At 54.4% G+C, this 24,985-nt stretch overlaps 3 protein-coding genes and 1 long non-coding RNA gene across 11 annotated transcripts in view; 1 reads left to right on the top strand and 3 right to left on the bottom strand.

Annotated features, from left to right (window-relative positions):
* Nucleotides 1-638: 638 nt before the first annotated feature.
* Nucleotides 639-12,222, bottom strand: Rhbdf1 (rhomboid 5 homolog 1). 5 transcript variants are annotated; one of them, XM_040748404.1, is made up of 19 exons: nucleotides 12,112-12,222; nucleotides 7,210-7,350; nucleotides 7,011-7,141; nucleotides 6,663-6,767; nucleotides 5,972-6,185; nucleotides 5,447-5,656; nucleotides 5,238-5,360; nucleotides 5,008-5,165; nucleotides 4,297-4,554; nucleotides 4,107-4,218; nucleotides 3,913-3,987; nucleotides 3,668-3,829; nucleotides 2,785-2,885; nucleotides 2,593-2,656; nucleotides 2,144-2,238; nucleotides 1,894-1,969; nucleotides 1,714-1,814; nucleotides 1,456-1,609; nucleotides 639-1,272 (listed from the first exon to the last, which is right to left on the bottom strand). In XM_040748404.1, the coding sequence occupies exons 2-19, from the start codon at nucleotides 7,324-7,326 to the stop codon at nucleotides 853-855; spliced, it is 2,676 nt and encodes an 891-aa protein (XP_040604338.1). In that variant the 5' UTR covers nucleotides 7,327-7,350; nucleotides 12,112-12,222; the 3' UTR covers nucleotides 639-852. The 5 variants fall into 5 exon arrangements, with proteins under 5 accessions (XP_040604338.1, XP_040604340.1, XP_005081603.1 ...); XM_040748406.1 differs by having other exon boundaries at nucleotides 1,456-1,575; nucleotides 1,764-1,814; XM_040748407.1 differs by having other exon boundaries at nucleotides 898-1,272; nucleotides 1,764-1,814.
* Nucleotides 12,223-16,312: 4,090 nt separating this feature from the next.
* Nucleotides 16,313-18,137, bottom strand: LOC121141278. Its single transcript, XR_005878142.1, has 2 exons — nucleotides 17,563-18,137; nucleotides 16,313-17,422 (listed from the first exon to the last, which is right to left on the bottom strand). It is a non-coding gene; the product is annotated as an uncharacterized LOC121141278 (long non-coding RNA).
* Mpg (N-methylpurine DNA glycosylase) lies at nucleotides 16,854-23,739 on the top strand. The gene is made up of 4 exons (XM_040748403.1): nucleotides 16,854-17,307; nucleotides 18,395-18,592; nucleotides 21,037-21,241; nucleotides 23,301-23,739. The coding sequence occupies exons 1-4, from the start codon at nucleotides 17,122-17,124 to the stop codon at nucleotides 23,687-23,689; spliced, it is 978 nt and encodes a 325-aa protein (XP_040604337.1). The 5' UTR covers nucleotides 16,854-17,121; the 3' UTR covers nucleotides 23,690-23,739.
* The window catches only part of Nprl3 (NPR3 like, GATOR1 complex subunit), a 44,335-nt gene continuing 37,712 nt past the window's right edge, over nucleotides 18,363-24,985 (bottom strand). For all 4 annotated transcript variants that reach the window (XM_040748399.1, XM_040748400.1, XM_040748402.1 and 1 more), the window contains one exon: nucleotides 18,363-24,686. In XM_040748399.1, the coding sequence (XP_040604333.1) occupies nucleotides 24,521-24,686 (166 nt within the window). In that variant the 3' untranslated portion in view covers nucleotides 18,363-24,520. The remainder of the gene's footprint in view (nucleotides 24,687-24,985) is intronic.

Raw genomic sequence — 24,985 nt, 5'->3', positions numbered from 1 at the left:
CACTGGGAAGCGCCAAAGTCTCAGAGGCCACACCTAGGCTCTGGAACCACGCTGCTCACCTCTTGCCATGGCCTCATGGCACTGAGTGATGATACAAGCTGAGAAGTTAGCTTTGTTTCTCCTGGGAGCAAACAGGAGCCCGCATCTCAGGGCCTGTGGTAGGAGCTAGCAGGTGGCGGGTTTCCTGCAGCCATTTTCTGCCGCTCAGTGACGAGACAGCATGGTGAGGAATGAGTTACAAGGGTGCAAGACGTCCCCACTGTGGATATGCCTGTACTCCCCTAGGCCCATGTCCCAACACTGGCTACTAGCCCCACTACGAGACTTCACAGAGAGATGACAGCCAGTGATGTCTCTGACTTAGGGCAGTGGTTCTCATCTTCCTAATGCTGCGACCCTTTAATACAGTTCCTCATGTTGTGGTGACCCCCCCAAGCATACAATTACTTTCATTGCTACTTCAAAACTGTAATTTTGGCTACTGTTATGAATCGTAATACAAATATTTTTGGAGATAGAGGTCTGACGGAGGGGTCGCAACCCGCAGCTTGAGAACCACTGACATTGGGAATTTTATGTCCGAGGTCTCTGGCCTCTCCCACATCCCCAGCCAGAAATCAGGAAAAGAAACACCCTGGTCAAGTTAGTGGCAGCTAAAACGCTCCCAGTCCATTTATTGGCCACATGAAGTGGTCGTCGGGGGACTAGCTAGAAGGTTATCATGGGAACTCATGTAATAAGTGCCCAGCAGCAGAAGGGCTCAACGGGAGAGAGCAAGGCACAGAGGTCCGTGTTCGGGAGCACCGTCTCCTCAGCCCCAGGAGCTGGGTGTTGTGGGTGCCCGCGGCTGCTTCAGTGGAGCTGAGCATCCAGTTCGTACTTCTCACAGAACTTGTCGGTGAAAGGGATGCAGGTGAGAAACTCGCACCATTCACAGCGGACTGGGTAAACGTAGAAGAGTACCACCAGGCCAGCCAGCAGGCCCAGGAAGACTGCCTGGAAGATGATGATCTGGCAACGCTTGCGGTACAGGTCAAACTTGCCAAAGCTGATGTAAGGCAAGAAGGCAAAGGAAAGGAAGAGGCCGCTGATGAACCCTGAGATGTGGGCGAAGTTGTCGATCCAGGGCAGCAGGCCAAAGGCAAAGAGGAAGAGCACCACGGCCAAGAGCTTGAAGAAGGCACGCCAGGGTCGAGCCAGGATCTGCCAGCTCTGGAACAGCTCCACAAAGAGGCAGGCCAAGATACCAAACTGTGAGCCGGCCGGACCTACCTGATGTTGGGGGTCAGAGGCTGTAAGCTAGCGAGGCTGCAGCATCTCCCCACCCCCACCCTGGAAGCCCAGGCCCTCATCTTGCCATCCCAGCTCTCAGAGCACACTTCGTCTCAACACAGATGATGTCACACCAAGCCATAGGCACACATGGAGGGGCCCCACCCTGGGTAGCCACCTTACCTCTGCCCGGTATGGCAGGAAGATGGCACTGGCTAGGTTGCCCGTGACACCACTCAGCAGGTAAATGATGGCTATGCGGTGCCAGCCTGCCAGCTTCTCCAGGTCCCGCAGGACTGTCATCTGGAAGCAGACGGATACCAAACAATGCAGGATCCTGTAGGCAGTGAGGGGCACTCAGCAGGAAGCTGGCTTCTCTTCCACCCCCAGCCCACCACTCCTGGGTAATGAGGCCACTGCCCAGCCCCCAGTCCCACTTGCCCAGCGTGCAGGAAGAGGGACAGCCACAGGCGGTAGAACTGGTCAGGCACCTCAGGATTGAGGAAAGGCAGGAGACCACAGACGTCGTCCATGCAATGCACCTGTGCAAAGTGGCCAGTCAGCCTCCACAATGGCGGACACACACACACACACACACACACACAAGCCCTCGAGGCCTACCTGAGAGCAGAGTGTGGCCTCCTCATGGAAGTAGCCCCTCATGAAGTCACAGTACTCCCGGGAAGTGATCTCACACCTAGGGGGTCATGCCAGGGTTTGGAGGGTGCCTAGCCTTGTAGATGGAGGCCGCTGAAGTCTACAGGCACCTTCAGCCCCGCCCACCTTCACTGGCCTGGTCTTACTCCCTGTGCCGGAACAGGTTGCTGCAAGCTTCACTGCTGCCCCCAGCCAGCCACACATGCACACTCACCTGCCTTTGGTGCCGATGCAGCAGGGCCGGCCTGTGATGACACAGTCCATATGAGGGTGGTTAGTGTGGTTCCCAGCACTGTTTTTGGTGCAGATCTAGGTAAGAAAGAAAGACAGGTGAGTGGGGGTCATTACCACACACACCCAACTCCTGGCCTCATACCCTTATTGGAGACTTGAGACAAAGACAAGACTCAGATAGAAGCCAGGCCTCCCTTGATTCAAGCAGATAACACCCAGAGCCTGAGCTGAGCCACATGCAAACCAGAATAATACTATTTGGCCTCTGAAGTCTTCACCCAGTCCTCTTGCTCAGAGGCAAGCCTTGTTGGACAGGCTGGACAAAGGCAGTGTGAAGATGCGAGTGACCCAACAATGAGAGACTACGGCACCATTAATGCTACGGTGTGGCCTCCTCCCCCACTTGACAAGTATGAGACCCCAGCTCACCGGCCACTTGGTGATATCTTCTGGCCACTCATGAGGGTCCTCAGAGGAAGGCTCGTCACATACCCTGCATGAGCCCACATGGTTAAAGCAGTTGGCCCATGGTAATGTCACCCTTCTGCCCAAAACAAGGAATCCTCCCCACCCCTCAGACATAGCCAACGGTATTTGAAGAGGGTAATCAATGGTGCTCACCTGGGGTCCTGATGGCAGACAGAACCAAACTGCCTCTTGTTGCCTGCAAGGTCTGGGGCACTGGGATGAGTGGGCCACTTCACCCATACTGCCAACGTAGACTGTGGGGACACAGGGCCAGCCCTAGTCAGATCCCATGCTCTGTTCAGTTCAGAGCAGTGTCCTGGCTCAGTCAGGAATCAAAGGCAAAGCCCCGTGAGTGCCTCCTGCCTCCACACAGCTGTTAGGTTAAAACCCCAGAAACCCCATAGGGGAGTATTACAAAGTACCCAAGGGCATAGTAGAGGCATAGAGACATCGTCTGCCCTGAAGTAGGGAAATGGCATCAGCTATGTATGATGTCAAAGTTTGGGTGAGTCTTTTGCATTTTGTTTTGTTTTCTTTCTTTTTGTTTGTTTGTTTTGTTTTGTTGTTTTTCGAAGCAGGGTTTTTCTGTAATGTTTTGGAGGCTGTCCTAGAACTCGCTCTGTAGACCAGGCTGGCCTTGAACTCACAGAGATCCGCCTGCCTCTGCCTCCCGAATGCTGGGATTAAAGGCGTGCGCCACCAACGCCCAGCTTTGTTTTGTTTTCTTTTGAGACCATGGAGTATAGTCCAGGCTGGCCTGGAACTTAACCATCCTGCTTCAGCGTCTAAACTAATGCACTTGCAGGCACGCACCATCAAATAGGGCAATACCCACTTAAGATCTAATGCAAACAGGTGCTGAAAGAGCAGCCAAAACCAAGGCCAAATTAAAGTCAAATGAGCATCTTGCACAGGAACTGAGTGAAGTGCGAGGATGAGAGGGGTCTAGTGAGGCTCCACACACTACCAAAAGCAGAGTACAGAGTGCTGTGGGGCCTGAGTCTGGAAGTAGGAGTGGACAGCACAGGACACCCACCGAGCACTCCTCCTTTGAAGTCTGCACACAGCCAGACCGGTCATTGCGTACACAGCAAGCTGAGTGCTTTTCACGCTCCCGGGCAGCAAGGATGAAGCTGTGCACCTGTGGGTCCTGGCGCATACAGGGTGAAAACTTGGCACCCAGGTGGATGAGGGCCTCCTGTGAAGAGGGAGACAGCAGCTATGGCCTCGGGCCCAGGACTGATGGGCCACCTCCAAGCTCGCCTCCAGCCCTGTCCTCACCGAGCTGGGGCCGATCCAGAAGTTCTCTTGCTGAACGTATTTGACATTCTCATAGACACCACGCTTCCGAAGTACCTGGAAGGTAGGGAGTGAGATCAGCTCAAGTCTGAAGGGCTCCATCCTCCCAGAGCCAGTCTCTGGGTCTAGAGCCTGGACTCCAGTTATGTGGGTACAGGAAGAGTTCCTGGGCTCACCGAGTCCACCGTCTCATGCTGCGAGAAGCCCACAGGCGCAATACCATAGATACACACAGCCAGAATGGTGACCAGCGAGTGCACGAAGGTGAGCCAGTAAGTGAAGAAAGGCCTGTGGGACAGAGGTATGAGGAGCATCCCTGACTTGGGTTCCTAACCCCAGCCCAGCCTCCATCCCAACACAGCCTACCTGTGGTCATCCATGTCCTCGATCTGCCGCTTGACATAGCTGTCAATACGTTTCCGGTAGGTGCGGTTGGTGAGCCTTCCCACCATCCCCAAACCATAGGGTCGCTTTTCCCGGGCGAAGAGCTTGCGTACTGGCACAGCGATGCGCTGACCCCTCCTGGGTCCAGCCGCACTGACCACCTCCTGGCGAAGCCGCACCTTGGGCTGAGGGGCTAACATGCTGCCCTCCTTCTGCTTCCGCCAGCCTCGCTCCAGGGGCCTGGAGGGAACCAGCATGTTCACTTCCGGCCTAGAAACTACAACTGCCTTCCCTCTTGGGCAGAACCAGAACGTTGCTCCATGCCTCTGCTGCCCTCCCAGGGGTGGAGACACCCAACAAGTCATCCCTCTTCCTTCTCCTCCTTACAGCAAGCCTCTGGCAGGGAGAGAATTGGGAGCCAAGACTGAGGCTCTACATCTCAACAGTGTTTACTAGGCCTTGATCTTCCTCCCATACAGACTCTAGCCCCTGGGCTCTGGAATTTATGTAGTTGGGCATCAAAGTCTAAGGTTGTGCCTATGCCTGGGTCGGCATACCCACAGTGGTAAGGCTATATTCTCAGTTCCCTAGTCAGCTCAAGCTATGACTACTGCAGCATCGCACCCGAGGGCCCAGCTGCTCCCAATGAGGCAGACATTCCCTCTGCACCCCTCCCCCACTGCCTGTACTCACAGCATCAAGTGGCTTCGCTCAAGCTCACTGCGGTCCAGGGCCCCACCCGTGAGGTCGGCCTGCTCTGGGGCTTTCTCCCAGTCCTTGAGTGCTGCCTCTGATGGGGACTCAAACACCTCATCTGGGTATGTGGACAGCTCCTCATGTAGGACACCTTCCTGAGCAAGTATGTGAGGTCAGGGTGGATCCAGAGACAGAGGAGATGGGGCGACACCCCAGGCTCTTCTTACCCGGGCGAAGAAAGATGTATCCAACTCATCAGGGAAGTCCACCATGTCTTCCTCCAGGAAGCTGGCAGGAGTAAAGCTTCGACGCTGTCCCCTTCGTAAAGTGCCATCCCTAATAGATCGACCCTGAGGATAAGAAGGTGACCTTAGAGGACCTGGAAGTGGAAGTGGGCTTAGCCCCCACACCTCCAGCCTTGGTCCCCTACACTTGCCTTCACCAGTGCTGCAGCGGCCCGGAAGCTCATCTTGGCCACTGATTCACGTTTGCGCCGCCTAGGGAGCCGATTAAAGCCTGAGCGGGAGCTGGAGAAGGAGCAGAGGGAGGCGGCACCGGGTGTGACAGGAGTATGGGGAGCACTCAGGCCATCAGCAGTGTCGTCAGCCATGCGGAAGGCCCGGCCACGGGCCAGAGGGTCTATGATCTGGGGGAGTCAAAGATGTTAGACCAGTGTACAAACCCAGGCAAGCCTTCCATGAGGAGCACAAATGCCCCCTACCCACTAAGCCTCACTCTCATCCACGACACTTAGAGGGTCCCTCTCCCCCTGACATTTGCTACCCTGAACCTGAACTGGTACCACCTGAGGACTCTTTTCCCCCTCCTGGGAGTATCTCAGGAGCCCAAGACTGTGGCTGCTATCCCATCTACAGGCTTGGAGGAGTACTCTCCCTCCCACCCTTTCCCCACCAGCTAGAGGAGCAGAATGAGGAGCCAGCAGGAGGAGGCAGCAGCGTACCTTCTGCATGCCCAGCTGGCATGTCCCCACATAGAGCGGAGGTGGCGTCTCAGTGCTGGTCAGCGACACGTTGTCCTGGCTGGGTAGGTCCAGCTCCCGAATGACCTGAGGCTTCAGCTTCCCATACCGCTGGCTGCAGTGTCGGATGCTCTTGCGCTGCCACTTCTGGGTGCTGTCACTGTCCTTGCTCACTCCAAACCAGTCTGCTGTCCCCCTAGCATGGGAAGGACTCAGCAAGGGGAAGCCATATCTCCTGTCCCCCTACCCCAGACAGGGAGCCTCAAAGGCTAAGCCCGTGGGTAGGTCTCCAGTCATTCCGAGGACTGGGTCTAGTTGACAACATCTAATTATAAGGACAAGAGTGTTCCAACCCTGGCCACCCCCCCCCCGCCCCGTTCCCACTAAAGCATTCTGCATGCCTGTCAGCAGAAGGTTCCCATAGGCCCTCACCCAGTCCTGAGCCCAGAGGGAGACCTTGGCCTCAAGCAGCCACCACCCCACCAGGCACTACAGAACTCAGCAGCAGGAGCTATAGGGTAGTCATGGTCTTTGGACATGCAAATAAAAACACAGCCAGCCCCTGCCTCGAACAGTCAGGGAATGTCAAGTCAAGCACTCCAACAGCTCCGAGAGGCTACATAACATGCACGTGCCAGAAAACGCCGACAAACTCGAGACCGGCATGAGGTACCTGAGCAAGGACCAAGAGAGAGACTGGCGCTGTGGAAGGGCCTTGCAAGCGGCCCGGGGCCCCAGGAGAGGCAGAGTGTGGACACGCCCAAAGCGGACCTGTCGGCTGCGAGGGGCCAGGCTATTAGGGTGAGAGTGCATGCCCGGGGAACACAAACGGAGTGCCAGCCATAGGTCCCCAGAACAGGTGGACGATGCAGTGGCGCCGGGGTTAAGATGGAGGAGAAAGCTGGGAGGGAAGGGACCTTTGCCCCATCCCCATCCCCAGCTCCTAAAGAGGATCTCTGCTGACTGCCTCTAGGCCTCCACCCTAGCCCCAGCCTGTGGAGCAGCCAGGACTGTGTGGTACCTGCGGATGGTCTGTGTGATAGACGTCTGGCGCTGTAACACCGGCCGTCGAGGCTCATGGCGGGGTGATGGGACGCGCGCCGTCTCAGCTGGCACACTCACACTCCGCAAGAAAGCCTGCCGCCGCGGGGGCTACAAATCGAGTCATGGTGAGGAGCCTGGCGAGGGAATTCGCAAGACCCGCCCCGGCCAGAACCTACCTGCAGAAAGCTAGGCTCTTCTGCTGCTGGGGGCGCCACAGCCGGGATGTCCAGCTTGAGCCACGGGGGCTTCTTGCGTTGCAGACTGCTAGTACTGTCTCTTCGGGCCTCAGTCATGGCTCCGGAGGCAGTGAGACAGGCCTGGGGCGGGAGGTTATGTTGAGTGACAGCCCTGGCAAGTCTCCAAGGACACCACAGACCCAAGCCCAGAGGAATCAGTGCAAGCCCAACAGAGGTGCTCACAGCTCCTGCTACATGCTGGCATGCTCTGTGCCTGATCGCACCACGGACAGGCCCCCCAACACTGCACCTGCTATGAGCAAGACCAGATGCTTGGCACACACCGGTAGAGGGCTCCCACCCTCTTGAACTTAAAGCCTGGGTAACAATAGCCTTATAAATGCTTGGTGTGTTGGGCACAAAACAAATTACAGGTGCTTGGCAGGGGTTAGTGGGTGAAAACCGCACAGACAGCACGTGGAGCTGTGCACACGTGGAGCAGCAGGGCAAAGTCTGTGAGCACAGAGCACACTAGCCCGTCTGTCCCAGGCCATCTCAGCCACCACGACTTCTACTTCCCACACAACGAAGGCTCCCCACGTTTAGAGAAAGAGACGACTTCCTGGGGCTTCAGAGCAACAGCCAGGGCACCAGACTCCTGTGTACAAAGGGCTTTACAAAGAGAAGTCCCTTGGAGCCGGGCGTTGGTGGCGCACGCCTTTAATCCCATCTCTCTGGAGGCAGAGGCAGGTGGATCTCTATGGGTTCGAGACCAGCCTGGTCTACAAGTGCTAGTTCCAGGACAGCCTCCAAAGCCACAAAGAAATGCTGTTTCAAAAAACAAAAAAAATTTTTTTTCCTTGGTGCTGGGTAATCTCAGTACTAAAGAGACAGCAGATCTCTGTGAGTTCAAGGCCTGCCAGGGCTACACAGTGAGACCATGTCTAAAAACAAAACAAAAACCCCTTGGAGCAGAAACCATGAGGAATGACCACCAGGTGGCACCAATTGCCAAAAAAGGCCATGAAGTTACTAGACAGGGACAGGTTGGGGAAAGCTCCTAGAATCCTAAGACCCTAAACCTATCACACAAGCAGGCCTTCCAGACAGCTCAGGTAAAAGTTCTTGGTATGCAAGCCTGAGTTCAATACACAGAAACCACAAAAAAAAAGGGGGGGGGTGGAATTAATCCACAAAGAAGTTGTCCTCCAGCCTCTGAAAACACAAACCTACACACACAACTCTAGGCTTGCAGTTTGGGGAAAGGACACCCACCCTGCCCTAGTGCTGAGCTCCCAACTTGCCCCACCCTATGCTGCTACTAACAGAGCCTCAAGCTAGTGGGATTCACAAGGCCTGGGGGAGGAGCATACCAGGCCAGACAAAGAGTCTAGGCCAAGGAGCAGCACACTGCTGGCCCACAGTGGCTCAGTGTCTAGATCTCCCCCAGGCACACAGTGGGCTCTTGTTCCCTGACAGCCCTTTCTCTCTCCTCTGCTGGCCTCAGTGCAGTGGGAAACCATGGCCCATGGAGAGGCTGACTGCCTGGGGTCACACACCATGAGTCACCCCAGAAGCATAAGGAGCCGCCCAAAAGGGATCTAGAGTAAGTAGGAAGTGCTGGAGGTGGGATGGAGTCGAGTCGGGCAGGGGAGCCTTGTCAGGGCTCCAAGCAGCTGGAGCTAGATTCCAGTTGAGGGTGAGGGGCAGGGTGGACCAGGGAGCTACAGAAGCCTCTCCAATTGCCTGTGGACACCGTGTGGCAATTAGGAGGGAGGTTGTGGAGGAGATAGGGGTCTATCTTGCTGTAGGACAACTGGGGACCCTTCCGGCTACTCCTGTTCATCAGTACAGTTACAGCCAGGAAGCCAGAAGGCAGGTAGAGCAACATGAGTCAAAAGTCTATACCCACACCATTGTCCCCACCACTTACAAGCATGCGCACGCCTGGACTTTTCTTGATTTTTGAGACAGGGACTCATGCACCCCATGCCGGCCTCGAACTGACTCTCCCGCCTCTACTCCCTAAGTAACCTGCTGAGATTACAGATGTGCACCACCACACCTAGCAAGCCTCCATTTTCTCATCTGCAAAGGGGTGACGCAAGTGCCTGGCACACAGTAGGCACTCAGCAAGTAGCAGCTGAATCAACAGGAAGGGGTGGCTGCCTGAGCGGGAAGAAGGCAGTCAAAGCTGAGGTGCAGAGGGGTACGGTGTTATACACCTGTAATCTCCAGCACCCAGCTCAGGAAGGAAGACTCCGAGTTTGAAGCCAGTCCAGGCTACATCATGAAACCCTGTCTCAAACAAACAAACAAAAACAAAATAGCAAGGCTGCAGGGGGGCGCTACAGGTGTGAGAGGAGCCTGAGGATGCTCGCTGCAAAGGAAGAGTATGGGAAGAAGGTGCGGCCATAAAGACACTCAAGACAGGGTGACACAGGATGCTGGTGGGAAACTGCATCCTCCGCGTAGGCCACAACCGCCGCACACTTGAAACCTGTCTTCTCTCTAATCTAATACCCAGCCTAAACAGCTTCCTACAGCCTCTGTGCACCATGCTACTGAGACTCCCCTGCCTCTCTGTGCCTATCTGTAAATGGCATCCATCATAGTGCTTGTTGGACCCTCTGTGGAACTCTGTGACCTCCACTCTGCCTCCTCCGTTTTCAGCACGGGGCAGGGCAGGCCTTCGCAGTGCCCTCCCTCATCTCCAGGACACGCTAGATTTTGCCCCCTCCCCATCACCTGCCATCATCTTAGGGAAGCATAGACAGAAAGGGCAGCAGAGCAAGGGATTCTCTGCTGCAGTCTGTGGGAAGCTCTTAGGCCCTAGGGGTGCAGGAAGCCCTGGGACTCGAGGGACCAAGGGATGATGGTGGGGCACATGGGAGGAGAGGGGCCATCCCTGGGGAGAGGCACCAGCCATGGCTCAAAGGCACACATAGCCCAGGGGTCTCTGATTGCCAGCCAAAATCCTTGATCCAGCTGGGGCTCAGAGGGAAAAGGGGACCTGTGCAAGCCAGCCAGTCATGAAGGGGCTTGAGTAAGAAGTGAGCTGTAAATTAGACTCTGGATTAGTGCCCATTAAGATGGACACCTCTGGTCCCACTCTTCAGTCCAGCTAGGTGTCTGAATGGAGGAAGAAGGCACAGAGATCCCCAGAACTGCTCTGACTCCTGACATCCTACAAAGCAGAAACCCCTCCCAGGAACCACAAGAAGCAAGACAAGATGGGGGGGGGGTAAACTGAATCTGCAACAACAGCTTCAGTCATCAAAAGCCTAAGACACCTGCTCAGACAGACCCTTTACAGTATAACCTATGGCAGGAAGGAGTCACTTTTGTCCATTTTACAGATTAACTCAGAGAGGCAGTTCACAGCCTGAGGTCATGGGGCCTCAAGGGAGTTCAGCACCTCGGCCAGGTCTGCCAGGGAACTGGGAGGGAGCCAGCGGCCTCATAACATCTGGGGCTGAGGGAGACTGCTGTAATTCTCCGGATGACCCCATCTTCGGGTGAGGGAAAGGGGAGTCACCCCTAAACACGACAAACTAAAAAAAAATGGTCAGAAGGCAGAGAATCTGATCCTGTGACACCAAGGGGAGGGAGCTCTTCACATTCTGGGAAGGGTACCTTGAGGACAGACAGTGCGCGCAGAGGGATGAATGGGCTCTGGTGGTCCTTTAACTGGAAACCCAAACCAGTGCCACTCACCACACCAGCTCCCCAGCGGAGCTAGAGCTGGCTCACCCAAGTAGACTTGGAGGTCCGAGGAGGGTGCCAGAACCTAAGCCTTCAGTCTAGTCCTACCCGACACATTTGCCCTCTTAGCAGATCTCTAAGTAAAGGTCCCAGCTTGCCCAGAGTGACCCTGGTAGCAGAGGACTGTTTCTGGAGCCTCTTGAGAACCGGCCAGCTGCTGAGTTCCCCAGAATTCTCCAGGCTTAAGGGCGGGGGCAAGGGGCTGAGGCTCGCCCCGTGGAGGTGGGGATCACCTAGCCTGGGACTGCCCCGGCTTCTAGCTGGTCTAAACCTGAAAAGCCAGTTTCATCCTAGAATCTTCTCCTTGCTTCAACAGGAAGTGGGGAGGGGGGGCTTTCCCAGGATAGAGCAGGGAGAGGGGACTCCAGATCCAGGCCCCGCCCACGCAGACAGACACACTACCCCAAGAGGCACACGGTGCAGGAACTCTGATCCGGACAAACTGAGCGGAAAGAAAGCCTAGGGGGAGTCCCCTGGCCATTCTCCACCCAGCTCTACAAGCATGCTCCCAGCAGGACAGACAGGCCCTCTTGCCTATCCCTGAGCACCTAGGGTCCGCGGTCACCCTACAGCACCCAGGCCTACTTCAAGAACCCGACTGTAGCCTCGGGCTCACCTTCGGGACCACTACACGGGGAGGGAGCTGTCTTTGGAGGCAGTTCCCGGGTTTGCTGATGCGAACCGGGCTGAAACGGGCCGAGCAGGCCCAGCCGAGCTCTTCAGCCCGCAGCAACTGCTGTTACTCCCGTGAGCGGGGTGGACGCGGACCCGGTGGCCCGAAGTCGCGCGCTCTGCGCAGAGTTTGAGATGCCACCTTTGCGGGGCCAGGGACTAGGAAGGCATGGGGGGAGGGGCTGGCAGTCGAGGCGCCACTCGGGGCGGCTGCGGCCCTTGGACCTCCGGCCCCAAGGACCCGATGGGGTCGGTGCCCGTCTGCCCCGCCCGCCAGGCCGCGCCGATCTGACCACGGGCTATTTCTGTGGGGCGCCGGGCTGGAATCCGGGCCGCGCCGCCTCCGCGGGCGCTCGGGAAACTCTGCGCACCGGTCTGGCAGCGATCGACGGACACTTGCGCCAGAACGCAAGCCCTGCACCCGCCCGCCCTGAGCCCCGCGCAAAGAACCCGGCCGCCACTCACCGCCGCGGGGTTCTCGAAGGGGTCTGCACCGGCTGCCGCCGCCGGCCGGGAGGGCGCCCGCGCCTAGTCCCTGCCTGCGCCGCCCGCGCGCTGGCCCGGCCCGTCCGCCTGGGAATGCCACGGACCGAGGGGCGTGCGCGCCGGGGGCGGGCCCGGCAGAGGGGCGGCCGCCTGACTCAGGGCTGAGGAATGCGCACCGCCCGCCGCCCGCCCCGGGCGCCTCCTCCGGGAAGACCGCCGGCTGCGCTCTGCCAGGCGTTCCCCAGAGACACCTGTAACTGGGAGTCGGGCTTGCTGGTGATGGCGATGATCAACGTCGGTCCTGGGCTCTCCTTTCCTGACTACTAGGTTGTTGGCCTTCCGCTTTTGCTGCCCCTAACTGTGCTTGGGAAGGGAGGGAAAGGAACTCCGGAGAGCAAGAGTGTGGAGGTGGGAGGGACCTAAAGGCCAGATTGGACGCCCCTTTGGAAGGCGCGCACTGGTAAACCACTAAGGCTCCGGAAGCCCTCACTTCCACACTCCTGATCCTTCATAGTAAACACTCCTGCATTCAACCCCTCACACACTTGTTTACCAGACACGTGCGCACACGTGCACTCCAGATGCACTTTCATGGGCTCATAGTCTAACCCTAATGCATTTACACACGTGCACACTAACACTCATACACTGATAGTGTCACAGGAACCCTAGCTCAGCAATTACCCCTTCCCCTACTTCTTTCCCAGCAGGTACAAGGGCCAGACTGCACCTGCCACCCCTTAAGCCATTGTGCAGAGTGACAGCAGCATTTTGTACATCCACCCTTCTCTTCCCTCTGCCTCTGTGCTCAACCATCACCTCTGGTGCAGAAACTCGTTCCTCTGTAAGCTGGATACAACGTGTCTCTTTACCCTCGGCTGAGGCTGCAGCTGAGGGAGAAGGGGGCTGTCCTGATGCAGATGTTCTGGGCTCCTGTAACCCACACATGCCAGGCCAGAGATGGGGACAGTCTCCATACCTAGCATTCTTGACCTCTGCTAGGAATAAGCAGCGTCTGGATGCCCAGTCTGGGCTAGTTTGGGTGGTGTCCTATCTGGAAAATAGGGAACCATCCAGAGCTGGGCATCTGGTGTCTGTAGGTCTCTCCTGCTGCCATGGATACTCAGGGGTCCACCCAGATCTATGCTGAGACCTAGAAACCTTAAGAAACCCTACAAGAGATTCGCAGGAAAGACATACCCTACTCTAGGCCCAGCTATCTTTTTTTTACAAGAAGAATTAGTCTTTATTTATTTATGTCTCTGTGCACGTGGTTGCAGGTGCCTACAGATGCCAGAAGGGGGATCAGATTCCCCCTGGAACTGCCCGATGTGTGTGCTGGGAACCGAACTCCAGTCCTCCACAGGAGCAAGTAGCAGGCACCCTTAACTGCTCCAGCCCTGGAGTCATCTTCAATGCAGTCATTCCACAGAGAAGGCTGCCTGCACCCAGTGACAGAAAAGCAAACAGCTTTCCAGGGTTCCTTACTCCAGAGGCTATGCTGCTCCCACGCTCCAGGGAGCTTACAGTAGCCTTGTCTTGCAAACCGTGCCATCTCCATCCACATCCACAGGTGCCATTCCCAAGAGCACGATCCCCGTAGATAAATACCCATCTCAGCACACGGGGGATCTCAGGATTCCCCAGACACAGCCTGCCCTGGCCTCCTGAGTAAGGGCAAGAGGAGTGGCCTGTGTCTAGTCTCTCCAGTCCCAGTATCTCCTGCCTGCCCTATTGACCTATGCTTCGGATGGAAGAGCCTAGTACTCAAAATCCCACCCCTGGCTTCTCTTATAGTTTCATGGGCTAGGCAGAACAGGAAGTCGGTTACAATTCCTTAACACTCTGGGAGCTGGTGAACACGTGTCGGGTAATAGGCAACTACACTACCTCTACCCAGCACCTGTGTGGATAGGATCCCTGAGCAGTAAGGGAACTCTCAGCAGCTGCTTCTTGAACCTTCAGCTTAGCTTCCAGGCACTACACAGAGAAAAGATATAGGGATGGATCCAGGACCCTGGCTATTTGGGGAGAAGGCTAGGCCAGGCTAGCCAAAGGCCTGAAGTCCCCAGCTACTTCTGAGGCAGCTCCCTCTCCCATGGTCCTAGACTTGGCAAGAGGGTCTTACCTATAAGCTCCTGGGTCAAGAGCCTAGCAGCCTTGACAGTATACCTCCCCTTGGTGTGCCTACTTGCTGCCCTTTCGGCTCAAGGAACCCCCAAGGTTCCGCCCCACCCCCACTCCCACCCCCATTATAGAGAGCCACTGAGGCCTCTCAGAATGTCAGCAGCCAATCTGCTGAGAAGCTGCTGGAAGGGTGCGACTTTCCAAAAGGAGGAGCCAACTGGCTCCAACCCAGCTCCTGCTTTATCCATGTTAGAAAGGAGCCTGAGCCAGGGTGTTGGGCCCCTGAAACAGTGAAACTGAAGCCTGGCATCAGAAGCCTATAGAACTAGCAAGGACTGGCAACCCACACCACCCCTGCTAGAAGCAGTCCCAACCTTCCCACCACCTGTGGAGGACCAGAGCAGCTCACATCAGTGTCAGCCCCACCTTAACCCTTTTCAAAGAATCTCCCAAGAGCATATTTGCCACCAACCAGCAGTAAGATACACTGGGAACAGAAATCCCAGGCGCCTTCCTCTTGGACATTCCCTTACTCCTAGCCAGCCTGCTGGTAAAATACAGCAGGGAAACCCAACCCTGCACTTCCAGCCTGTAGTGGGAGCTTCACACCACAAACCAGGAAGTGGGGAGGAGGGGGCAGACATTGCGCAATGCAATCCCACAGTCAGGCCAGAACATCTGGAGAATAGGATGCTGGCAACCACCCCCATCTCCTGAGGCAGAAGCCAGGCTGGCCACCAAACAGAGGAGTTTCTCATTCACCCAGAGATGGGGGCAAGATAGCTCTCTAGGAGTCTCCAAAATGCTCTCCTCTTGTCCTTTTTATCAGAGGACAAGAATCCAACTAGCGTCTCAGTTTCCCTCCAGGATTGGGAAGGGGCATTATTCCCACAGGAAGGGAGAGTCATTGTTTGGATGGAGGGGATAAGGAGGAAGGGGGTGGGAGCCACATCCAGGCCAATCTCATTAGTTCAAATTTACAACATATTGCCCCTACCCCACCCCCCGGAAACGGTAGAGTGCCATAAACAGCTGGATGACTTCCAACAGGCAGCAGGCTGGCAGAGAGACTGTCCCTCCCTCCCCAGGAAGTCCTGGATGAGGCCCATGAGAGGGGATGGCTGAGCCCCAGCCTCAGCTGGCCAGTGGAGCAGTTGGGGACCAGCCTAGCCTTGGGATACACTGTGTGGATAGGATCCCTGAGCAGTAAGGGAACTCTCCACCTCCAGGCCACAAACACGTGGTCTGTCCCTCTGTCCTGTCTTTCCTTCCCACACCCAGGTGCTCTTCCATGCCTGGGCCAAAGAATTCAAACATATCTCTGACAAACCCTCAAGGGTTTTGACAAGGCAGGGGCAGTGTGTGAATGGGCAGGGTAGGATTGTGTCTGCCAAGAAACCCTGCAGGCCCAGACCCCCCACCAATGGTAGAAGGGGTGAGACAGTGGCTCTGCTGGGTGTGGGAGCTGCCGCGGAGCCGATGCAGTAAGCCAGATCATGGAGCACCTGACTCTGTCCCAAGATCTCCCTTCCCTTGACCATTCCTTCCTCTGGGCCAGTCATTTCCCAATAGAGGCTCAACTCTCCTCCAGCGGTGCACAATCTCATTTGAGAGGCTACAGATAGGGTATGGAGTGGGTAGCAGGCCTAGGTCCCAGAGAGGTAGTCATAAGAGGTGCAGGACAACTGTTTTGTTTTAACTTTCTAAATTTTTTAAAAATTATTTATTATGCATACAGTTTTTTATCTGTGTAAATGCATGTACCCCAGGAGAAGGCATCAGACCTCATTATAGATGGTTGTGAGCCACCATGTGGTTGCTGGGAATTGAACTCAGGACCTCTGGAAGAACATGCAGTGCTCTTAACCTCTGAGCCATCTCTCCAGCCCTAACTTTTTAAATTTAAATTAGAAACAATCTTATTTCACATATCAATCCCACTCCCCTCTCCCTCCCATCCTCCCATGCCCCCTACCGACACCCCCGCCCCGCCCCCCCCATCCACTCCCCAGGGAGAGTGAGACCTTCCTAGGAGGATCATCAAAGTCTGTCACATCATTTGGAGGCAGGGCCTAGGCCCTCCCCCCGTGTATTTAGGATGAGAGATTATTCCTCCATAGGGGAGTGGGTTTCCAAAGTCCGTTCGTGCACTAGGAATAAATACTAGTTCCACTGCAAGAGGCCCCGTAGACTGCCCAGGCCTCCCAAAAGTCCTCCAAGCACAGGGGCCCTGTTGGCTCTTAAGCTGGTTCCCCAGCTGTCTGGGCAACTGTTATCCAGTTAGATGGGTATTCCCAGGTCCCTGCAGCCTTGGTCCTGCCCTACAAGCTGGCTCAACTTAAGTGGTGAGCCCTCTTCGCAGCGATACCAGGCCTGGGCGGGCGGGGGTGGGGGTGGGGAGGTCTACTGCCCAGGCAGGATTCCCTTTCCTTCCTCGTATCAGCTGTGATGATCCAGGGCAGGCGCCTCCAGGTGGGGCAGACATCCATTTCCACCCCTTGCCCCCTCCCCCACCATAAGGTTGAGGTTCCAGGACTAGAGTTCGGGCTGAGGTTCCAAGGCCTTATGTTTGTTTTCCACAGCACCAACCACACCCGCTGTGACCCAGCCCGTCCCAGCAAGGCCTTCCGGCCCCGGACACTCAAAAATTCAGTCCAGGTTCAGGGAGGTGGGGCTTGACAGCAGTAGGGCCACTAGGATAGACCCGGACGGGGAAACGTCGGTTACGGCCAGAGTGGTAAAATTAGGCTCTTCGCTCCGCCTCCTCGCTCCACCCCCAAGCAGCGAGCTCTGCGCAGGCGCAGGCTTCTGTCCCCGCCCTCACGCGCTTCCGGCGGTCCAGCGCATCCTGTCGGAGGCTAGATGCGCGCCCGTGGCGGGGCTGGTCTGTGTACGCGCCTCGGCAGAGGGACTCTAAAATCGATGTCTGTGAGCTTGCCTCCCGACACCAGCCAGCCTCTATTTCCTGGACGAGCCCGCCGCCCGGGGCGTGCCAGAGCAGGATCCCGAGTGACCGGATGCCGTGAGGCCGGCCAGATGCCAGCGCCGGTGAGAGGCACAGCGTCGCGGAGTCTGAGCCCACGGCGAGCTGGCACAGTGGGTCGGGCTGCAGAGACGGTCACGTCAGCATCCATTCCGGGCAGCCTGGCATCCTCGGTCCAACCTGGATGTCAGCACAACAGATAAAAATAATGGGTTTTACCCGGGCGTGGTGGCGCACGTCTGTATTTCCAGTACTTGGGAAGTGGATGAAAGCAGGAGGATCGGGAGTTCAAGGCCAGCGTGGTCTACATGGGACCTTACCTTAAAAAAGGATTGGCTCATTAACCAGCCACGGAGCCATGGCTATAGCTGAAGTCCAGCTTGGGCTGAGAACAGGTCTTGGCCCTGGCCCCAGGTTCACTGCCCAGTTGTCCCTTTCATCCTCCATCTGTTGTACCACAATAGCTGAAGGATGTAGTCAGATTTCCCTCCTTTGTTTACCCGGCTTTTGGTAGATTAAGGCCTGCTATGTCTTACTGACTCGTAGACTTTTTGTCCCAGTTCCTAGTTATTCTCATACCCAAGCAGTCAGGTCAGTTGGGGGCCAGCAGAGTTACACCCTGAGCACTAATGGGACCAGGCAGGTGGTCATACCCATGGGCACCCTCTTGTGTGTCAGGTCTTTGGTCAACACTAAGGGGGCCTTGTGACCTATACTTTTGGGCAATGACAGGAAAAACTCAGTCTGTTTCTCTGCTAGACCCTGCCCGGATTCTGGCTGTCTTTTAATTCCCAGGATTGGGAGCAAAGAGCCAGGTTCAAGAAACAAGTTTCCTTGGAGATGGTGTTACGTATGGGAAGCAGAAAATGCTGGCCCTTGTGTAACAGACTCAGGCACCTACCTTCTTTTGCCTCTGACCCAAGTTTCTCCTATGTGCAGCAGGTGTGGGCAGAGAATGGCCGCCCACCCTGACACCACTAACAACCCATTATTACCCACACCATGTTCCAAGGTCCCCTGAGGCTGTATTAGCTGTAGCCTTCTGTTTATGTTTCTGGAATGACCCACAAAATGGGCACCCCACTTTGCAGACAAAGAAATGTAGACAGGCAGGCAGGCAAACATTTGCTTTTGTTTTATTTCCTATTACAGCTTTCCCGAAAGATCAGACAAAAAAAACAGCAACTAGCAGAATCACAGTGGCAGCAGATCCCTAAGGAGAGGCCACCCTCATCCCTGGGCCCCCAGCAGAGCATCTACTTCTCCAGTCCAGAGGACCACCCTGCCCGCCTGGGACCAGAGTTTTTTGACCAGCCAGCGGTCACCCTGGCCCGTGCATTTCTGGGACAGGTAATATAAATACATGCAGGTGTCCTGTCACTGCTTGTTCACATCTTTATTCGGCCTCATTGTGCTCACATAGGTAGCTGTCTTGTCCACATTGGCCTCAGATAATTTGGCTGTTATTGTCTAGGATCACTGCAAAGAATAAGAATATTGATAGGGCCAGGCGTTGGTGGTACAAGCCTTTAATCCCAGCACTCAGGAGGCAGAGGCAGGCGGATCTTTGTGAGTATGAGAACTGCCTGGTCTACAAAGCCGGTTCCAGGACAGGCTTCAAAGCTATACAGAGAAACCCTGTCTTGAAAAAATATATATATATATGTGTGTATATATATATATATATTGATAGGGGTGTTCCTTGTGGAGGTAGCAGGGTCACTGACAATAATGGTATTATGTATTGGCCCCAGCATCTCTGAGGGACACTTTTAGCTACCCTGTTCCCTGATGGCTGGGGCCAAGGTTAGGTTGCCAGTGTCTGAATCACTTGAAAGAGCTGGTCTCATTACATGGCTCCGTCAGTATAGGTCCAGGATGTGGGCTATGCCAGGCATGCTTGGAGTGAGAAGTTGGGACTACCCCAGGACCAGCCTGGTGTGGCCTATAGTACAGCCTGTCACCTTCCAAAGTGCACATGATGGATCTGGCGGGTTCATTTGCAGCACCCACTATTCCTAGGTGCCAGAGCTGGTTTTAGGAGGTTCCCTGGCCCACCTTTTTCTCTTAAGAAGCTTCCCTTTAGGGTAGCATGGCCAAGGACAGCCAGTTTCTCTAATGGAAGAACTGGTGCTAAGAGTTCCATGTTAACAGGAACAGACCCTGACCTAGTGGAGAAGAGACTTAATTCTGTTGTCAAGGATCTGTGTTCCTTCTAAAATCCCCATAGTAATCAGAATCTATGATTATGACAAACATGGGTTTTTTAAACCTCAAGTTTAGGTCAAGGGCCTAAGGATGGTCCACCACCACCATACATCTGCCTCTGTTCAGCATCCTGGATATGTCAACTGGCTCCCTGTCATGCCTGCTTGAGCCCATATTGGTAGACAAGATGATGTCTGGCACGGAGAGGGGTATTTTAGCCTGTGCATTCCTTTGGTCAAGGAAAACCCTGGTGTGGGTGACAAGCTCAGTAAAGGCTCACTGCAGTGAGTTGCCAGGACAGCAGACTGCTCTATACAGGGGATCATGTTGCCTCCCCAGGTCTTCCACCAGAAAAGTGCAGGGAGCTCCCTCCAGCTCAGCTGGGGTTCTCAGTGTGCCAGTTGGAGACATGGGAGCATGCGAGTATAGTTAGTGAAGGGAGACTCCCTGACCTTTCTCCCCTTCCAAACATTCATCCCTGTCTTCAGTGTTTTGGGTTCCTGAAAGGATTTCTAGGCTTCCAAGACAAGCACTGGCCCCTTCTTTTCCTCCACTCTACCCATTACATCAACCCTGAGGCACTATGGTTCTGCCTGGACGGAGATGAAGGTGCCTTCTGACCAAATAATCCCTCAAACCTAAGTCAAAAAACCAAAAAATAAAAATAAAAAAATAAAGCCAGGCGTTGGTGGCACACGCCTTTAATCCCAGCACTCGGGAGGCAGAGGCAGGCTGATCTCTGTGAGTTCGAGGCCAGCCTGGTCTATAGAGCAGCCTCCAAAACAATACAGAGAAACCCTGTCTCAAAAAACCTAAAAAAATAAAAAAATAAAGATGTAAAGTGCTGTGGACATGGGTGGGTGACGAAATCCTTTCATGAGCCCTAGTTAAGACTGCAGCCCGGGGCTGGAGAGATGGCTCAGAGGTTAAGAGCACTGGCTGCTCTTCCAGAGGTCCTGAGTTCAATTCCCAGCAACCACATGGTGGCTCACAACCATCTAGAATGAGATCTGGTGCTCTCTTCTGGTGTGCAGGCATCCATGCAGGCAGAACATTGTATACATAATAAATAAATAAATCTTAAAAAAAAAAAAGACTTCTGGCCATTCTTGGGATCATGGACCAGACTAGGCACTGCATGGTGCCTGTTTCTCATTAAGGTCATAGCACTAATGGGCAGTCTGAGAGTGTAGATCCTTTGTGGCTAGCCTAGCTTAACAAGCACATCACAGAATCTGGATATGCCAGGAAATGTGTAGGGACCCCATGGGGCCACTGAATATTTAAGGCTCTCAAGGGAACTGTGGGAAGAGGATATGGGACAGCAGAGAACACTGAGGGGACTTTGAGGTCAACCTGCACAGTGAATCCAAGTGACTCAGAACACCAGAAGGGCTGGTGACCTTAATATTGGCATTCAGGCTCTGAGCAGGAGCAAAAGAAGAGGCAGAATGGAGGAACCAGGTAGTTGGGTCTCTCTGGACTTGGGTTCCTGGTACATCCTGAGCTTAAAAGAGATCTAGGTGGGGACTGTCCAGCTGGGTTGACCTCCATCCCTATGGTCTGAGCAGACTCACTGCCCACAGGTCCTTGTCCGGCGACTTGCTGATGGAACAGAACTCCGTGGACGCATTGTGGAGACTGAGGCATATTTGGGGCCAGAAGATGAAGCTGCTCACTCAAGGGGTGGCCGGCAGACTCCCCGCAACCGTGGCATGTTCATGAAACCTGGGACCCTGTATGTGTACATCATCTATGGCATGTACTTCTGCTTGAATGTCTCCAGTCAAGGTTAGTGGTGCTGGGCTTGGGGAAACAGGCAGGCTATCAGCTGGCCAACACTCTGGAAGACTGAGGTAGACAGGCATTTGAGTTGGGAGGTGCCACTGAGGGCTAAATTGGGATTTCAGGGGCTTTGGCTGTTCTTGACACAGCAGAGGCTACAGGGCCAACCAGCATGTAGAGCAGTTCGTTTCTATGACGAGAGTTCAGAATGATGGTTTTGGTTCTGGGTTAGGTTTGGAGTGAACCAGGGGATGGGAACCAGGGAAAGCAAGAAACAGTTTGGGGTAAGCTGGGCTCATACAGGAACCTTGCCAAAGTCCTATTATAGGATCTGGTTCACTCTTATCCAGGAGCATTTCTGCTCCCTCAGGAGACATCAGGCAATGTTTGGTGACATATCTGGTTATCAATACGGGCTAGCATCTGGCAGGTAAAGGCAGGGATGCTGCTAGAAACGTGCAATAACCACATAGGACCTTCTGGCCCCAGACAGCATTTGTGAAGGGATGTCAGTGCAGTGCTCCTGAGAGAAACTGAGTCTCCTCTGGGGTCCAACTCTGTCCTGACACCATGTAGCCTTGTGTTCTCAGTGGTCTGAGCCTGATGAACCGTACCATCCTACCAAAGCCACCACTGGCCCAAAGTGACCAACCAATGTTCTTGGTTTGTTGGACACGTACTTGTGATGCAGGGAATTGTGGCTGCCCACAGCAGAAAGCTGAGGGTGTCCAGTGCAGGGAACTTGGGAACTGGAGGTGAGTGGACCACAAGACTGACTCTGTGCCTACCACAAAGCTCATCCTGAGTGGTGGTATGGATGACTAGGCATCAAAAGATCACAAGAGGCTGGAGAGGTAGCTCAGTGGTTAAGAGCATTGGATGCTCTTGCAGAGGAGCTGGGTTTTCTTTCCAGCCCCCACATGGCAGTTCACAACCATAACTATAACTCCAGTTCCAGGAGATCCAGTGCCCTCTTCTAGCATCTATCAGCACTAGGTGTATAAGTGGTGCAGATATACATACAGGCAAAACAACAGTACACCCTTTTTTCTTTCTTTAAATTAAAAAGAGAGAAAGATGACAAGCCTTCTTGGACAGAACCAACCCTGTTAATATGGCTGAACTAAGGAAATAAAACCAGAGATGGTTAGTGCTGCAGTCTCTGAAGGAGAAAAAAAATGCTGGTTCCTGGGGCATGGTGAGCAAGGCAGACGCAAGGGTGACCTTGTAATTGAATCGCCCCCAAGAACATCCAGGTTGGGGGCAAATTCCCACAAGGGTGCACATGGTCCTGGTGAGGGTCGTCATCCGTGTTGAATAGAGGCTAAGGACATGGGTATCACTGATACTTGTCCAGGTGTGGATGCTGAGGGTTTGGAAGAGGATGAGGGTTTCAGGCCAAGTAGAGCAGAGGTCAGAAGCTAATTTAAAGCAGATGTGTAGCAGAGTTAGGCAAGGACGTGGAGGTCAATGCTGTTTGCATGAAGATGAGAGGGAGCCAGGATAGCGTGGGATGATTAAGTGGCCCTGGGAGCCGAGAGTAGGGATCACATGCCCTGCACTCACAGGGACTGTGTGTCCCGCTTCTCCCTGAAATGGCAGGGAAAGTCCCAGGTGGTGAGCTAGGTACAGCATGGGAGGAGGGATTCAAGGTTTTCTTGACCTATATCATATTTGAATTAGGTTTGAGACTTACCATTTTCTAGTAGAGTGGCATTCTACCCCAGAGGTGCTGGCTCTCTGGGGCTTCCTATGCCATTCTTGTAGCCACTACCAATCAAGACTAGAGGAAGCCAAAGACTCACCCATACTAGTTGATCATATTTCTGGCTTGGAGAGCAGTGGTGAGAGTGTCACTGTCAGTCTTACTTGGTAGAGGCTTCCCAAGGTTCTTAGGGAAGGCTTAGCAGCCTAGTTGATGCTACAGGGAAGAGGGGGCAGAGGGGTCTGGATATCTGAATGCAGTGAATACCAGTTTACATGTGCAGGAAGACAGCAGCACCCCTGCAACACTGGGTATGTGCAGGTCTGAAATTTACTTCCAGGCTGTCTGTCTGTCCCACAGGGGCTGGGGCTTGTGTCCTGTTACGAGCACTAGAGCCCCTGGAGGGCCTGGACACCATGCGGCAGCTTCGCAGCACCCTCCGGAAAAGCACTGTCAGCCGTACCCTCAAGGACCGTGAGCTCTGTAGTGGTCCCTCCAAGCTGTGCCAGGCCCTGGCCATTGATAAGAGCTTTGACCAACGAGACCTGACCCAAGATGAGGCTGTGTGGCTGGAGCATGGCCGCCTTGAGACAGGTAGCCCAGCTGTGGTGGCAGCAGCTCGCATAGGCATTGGTCATGCAGGGGAGTGGACCCAGAAGCCACTGCGCTTCTATGTCCAGGGCAGCCCATGGGTCAGTGTGGTAGACAGAGTGGCTGAACAGATGTATCAGCCTCAGCAAACAACCTGATGGGCTTTTTTATTGTTTAAAAGTACAATAAATATCTTATTTGTGGGGAACTGTCCAAGTCTCAGCCAGAATTTGTGTGCATGCAGTTAATTATTCATTTGGGTCAGAAAACCTGTGTACCCAGTAGGTATGGCACCAAAGGGGAGAATTGTCAGTGTATGGATATATACACCTAGGAGCAGGAATGAGTTAAACAAGTGTTTTGGACACTCCAGGGTAGCTGCATAAGGGGAAGGGCTGGGGAAGGGATCAGAAAGATACAAACTGTGTGTGTAGGACTTGGACTTTAGAGACACATCTTGGAAGGCCTTCTCCAGCTCAGCAGTGAAGATGCTGTGAGGACTGGACTGAAGAGTAAGCCTGGTGGGGCTGCAGAGATGGCAATGGTTAGAAGAGCTTCCTGCTCTTCTTGAGTTCCCTTTCCCAGCGGCTCACAACCTCTGTAACTCTAGCTCCAGGGTATGCTTTCTTCTGACCTCTGAGGGCACCCACACACACAAAACCATTAATAAAAATAAATATACGTATATTTTTTAAAGTAACGTTGGTGGTATATGTCTGTAATCCTAGCACACATGGACAGAGGCAGGAAGATCAGGAGTTCAGAGTCATCCTTGGCTACATAGCAAGTATGAGGTCTGGGCTACATAAGACTGTCTCAAAACAAAAAAGTGCAATGGTTACCTATAGCTGTTTCTGATCAGACAGACAGCTGGAACAAGAACCAGTTCTGCCAGGCTGGGACTGCCTATCCTCCTAAGGTGACTCAGGAGCTCTGGGGCAGGGAGGGGGTAGGCTAGTTCCCATTCACACTTAGCTTGCTGCCTGGGCTCATGTGAGCAGTGCCTGGAAGACAGCAATGACAGGGTCCTCATGGGTGGTCACCACCAGCACACTGCGGAACTTGTCAAAGAGTGTGAGCAGCTGGGAACGCCGTGTGTTCTCATTGTACATGATCTCCTCCAGATGGTGGCGGCCACGGAAATAGTGAAGGAGCCTGGAGGAGAGAGGGTGGCATGAGCCTAGCCCAAGGCCAGTACTACCAAGGACTCCAACAGTCATTGGTGGGTGGATCTGTAAGCTGCCTGCAGGCTTGTGAAGAGCTATGGGCTGGGCCAAGCGTCCCAAACCCAGTGAGTGGTGGTGGTCCTGAAGTGAGTCCACACGGCGACACGGCGGCACGGCTATGCAAACCTAGAGCCACCTCAGCATGCACGCTGATGAAGGGAGGAATGCCATTACAGGCCTCTTTCTGTTCTCCCATGACATTGGGTTCAGTCTGCTCCAGGGAGCTTT

This window comes from Mesocricetus auratus, unplaced genomic scaffold (genome assembly GCF_017639785.1).
Source record: "Mesocricetus auratus isolate SY011 unplaced genomic scaffold, BCM_Maur_2.0 Super-Scaffold_100007, whole genome shotgun sequence".
In the NCBI taxonomy this organism is placed as follows: Eukaryota; Metazoa; Chordata; class Mammalia; order Rodentia; family Cricetidae; genus Mesocricetus; species Mesocricetus auratus.
The sequence above is the reverse complement of the archived record's forward strand: the minus strand, read 5'-3'. Positions and strand labels throughout refer to the sequence as shown.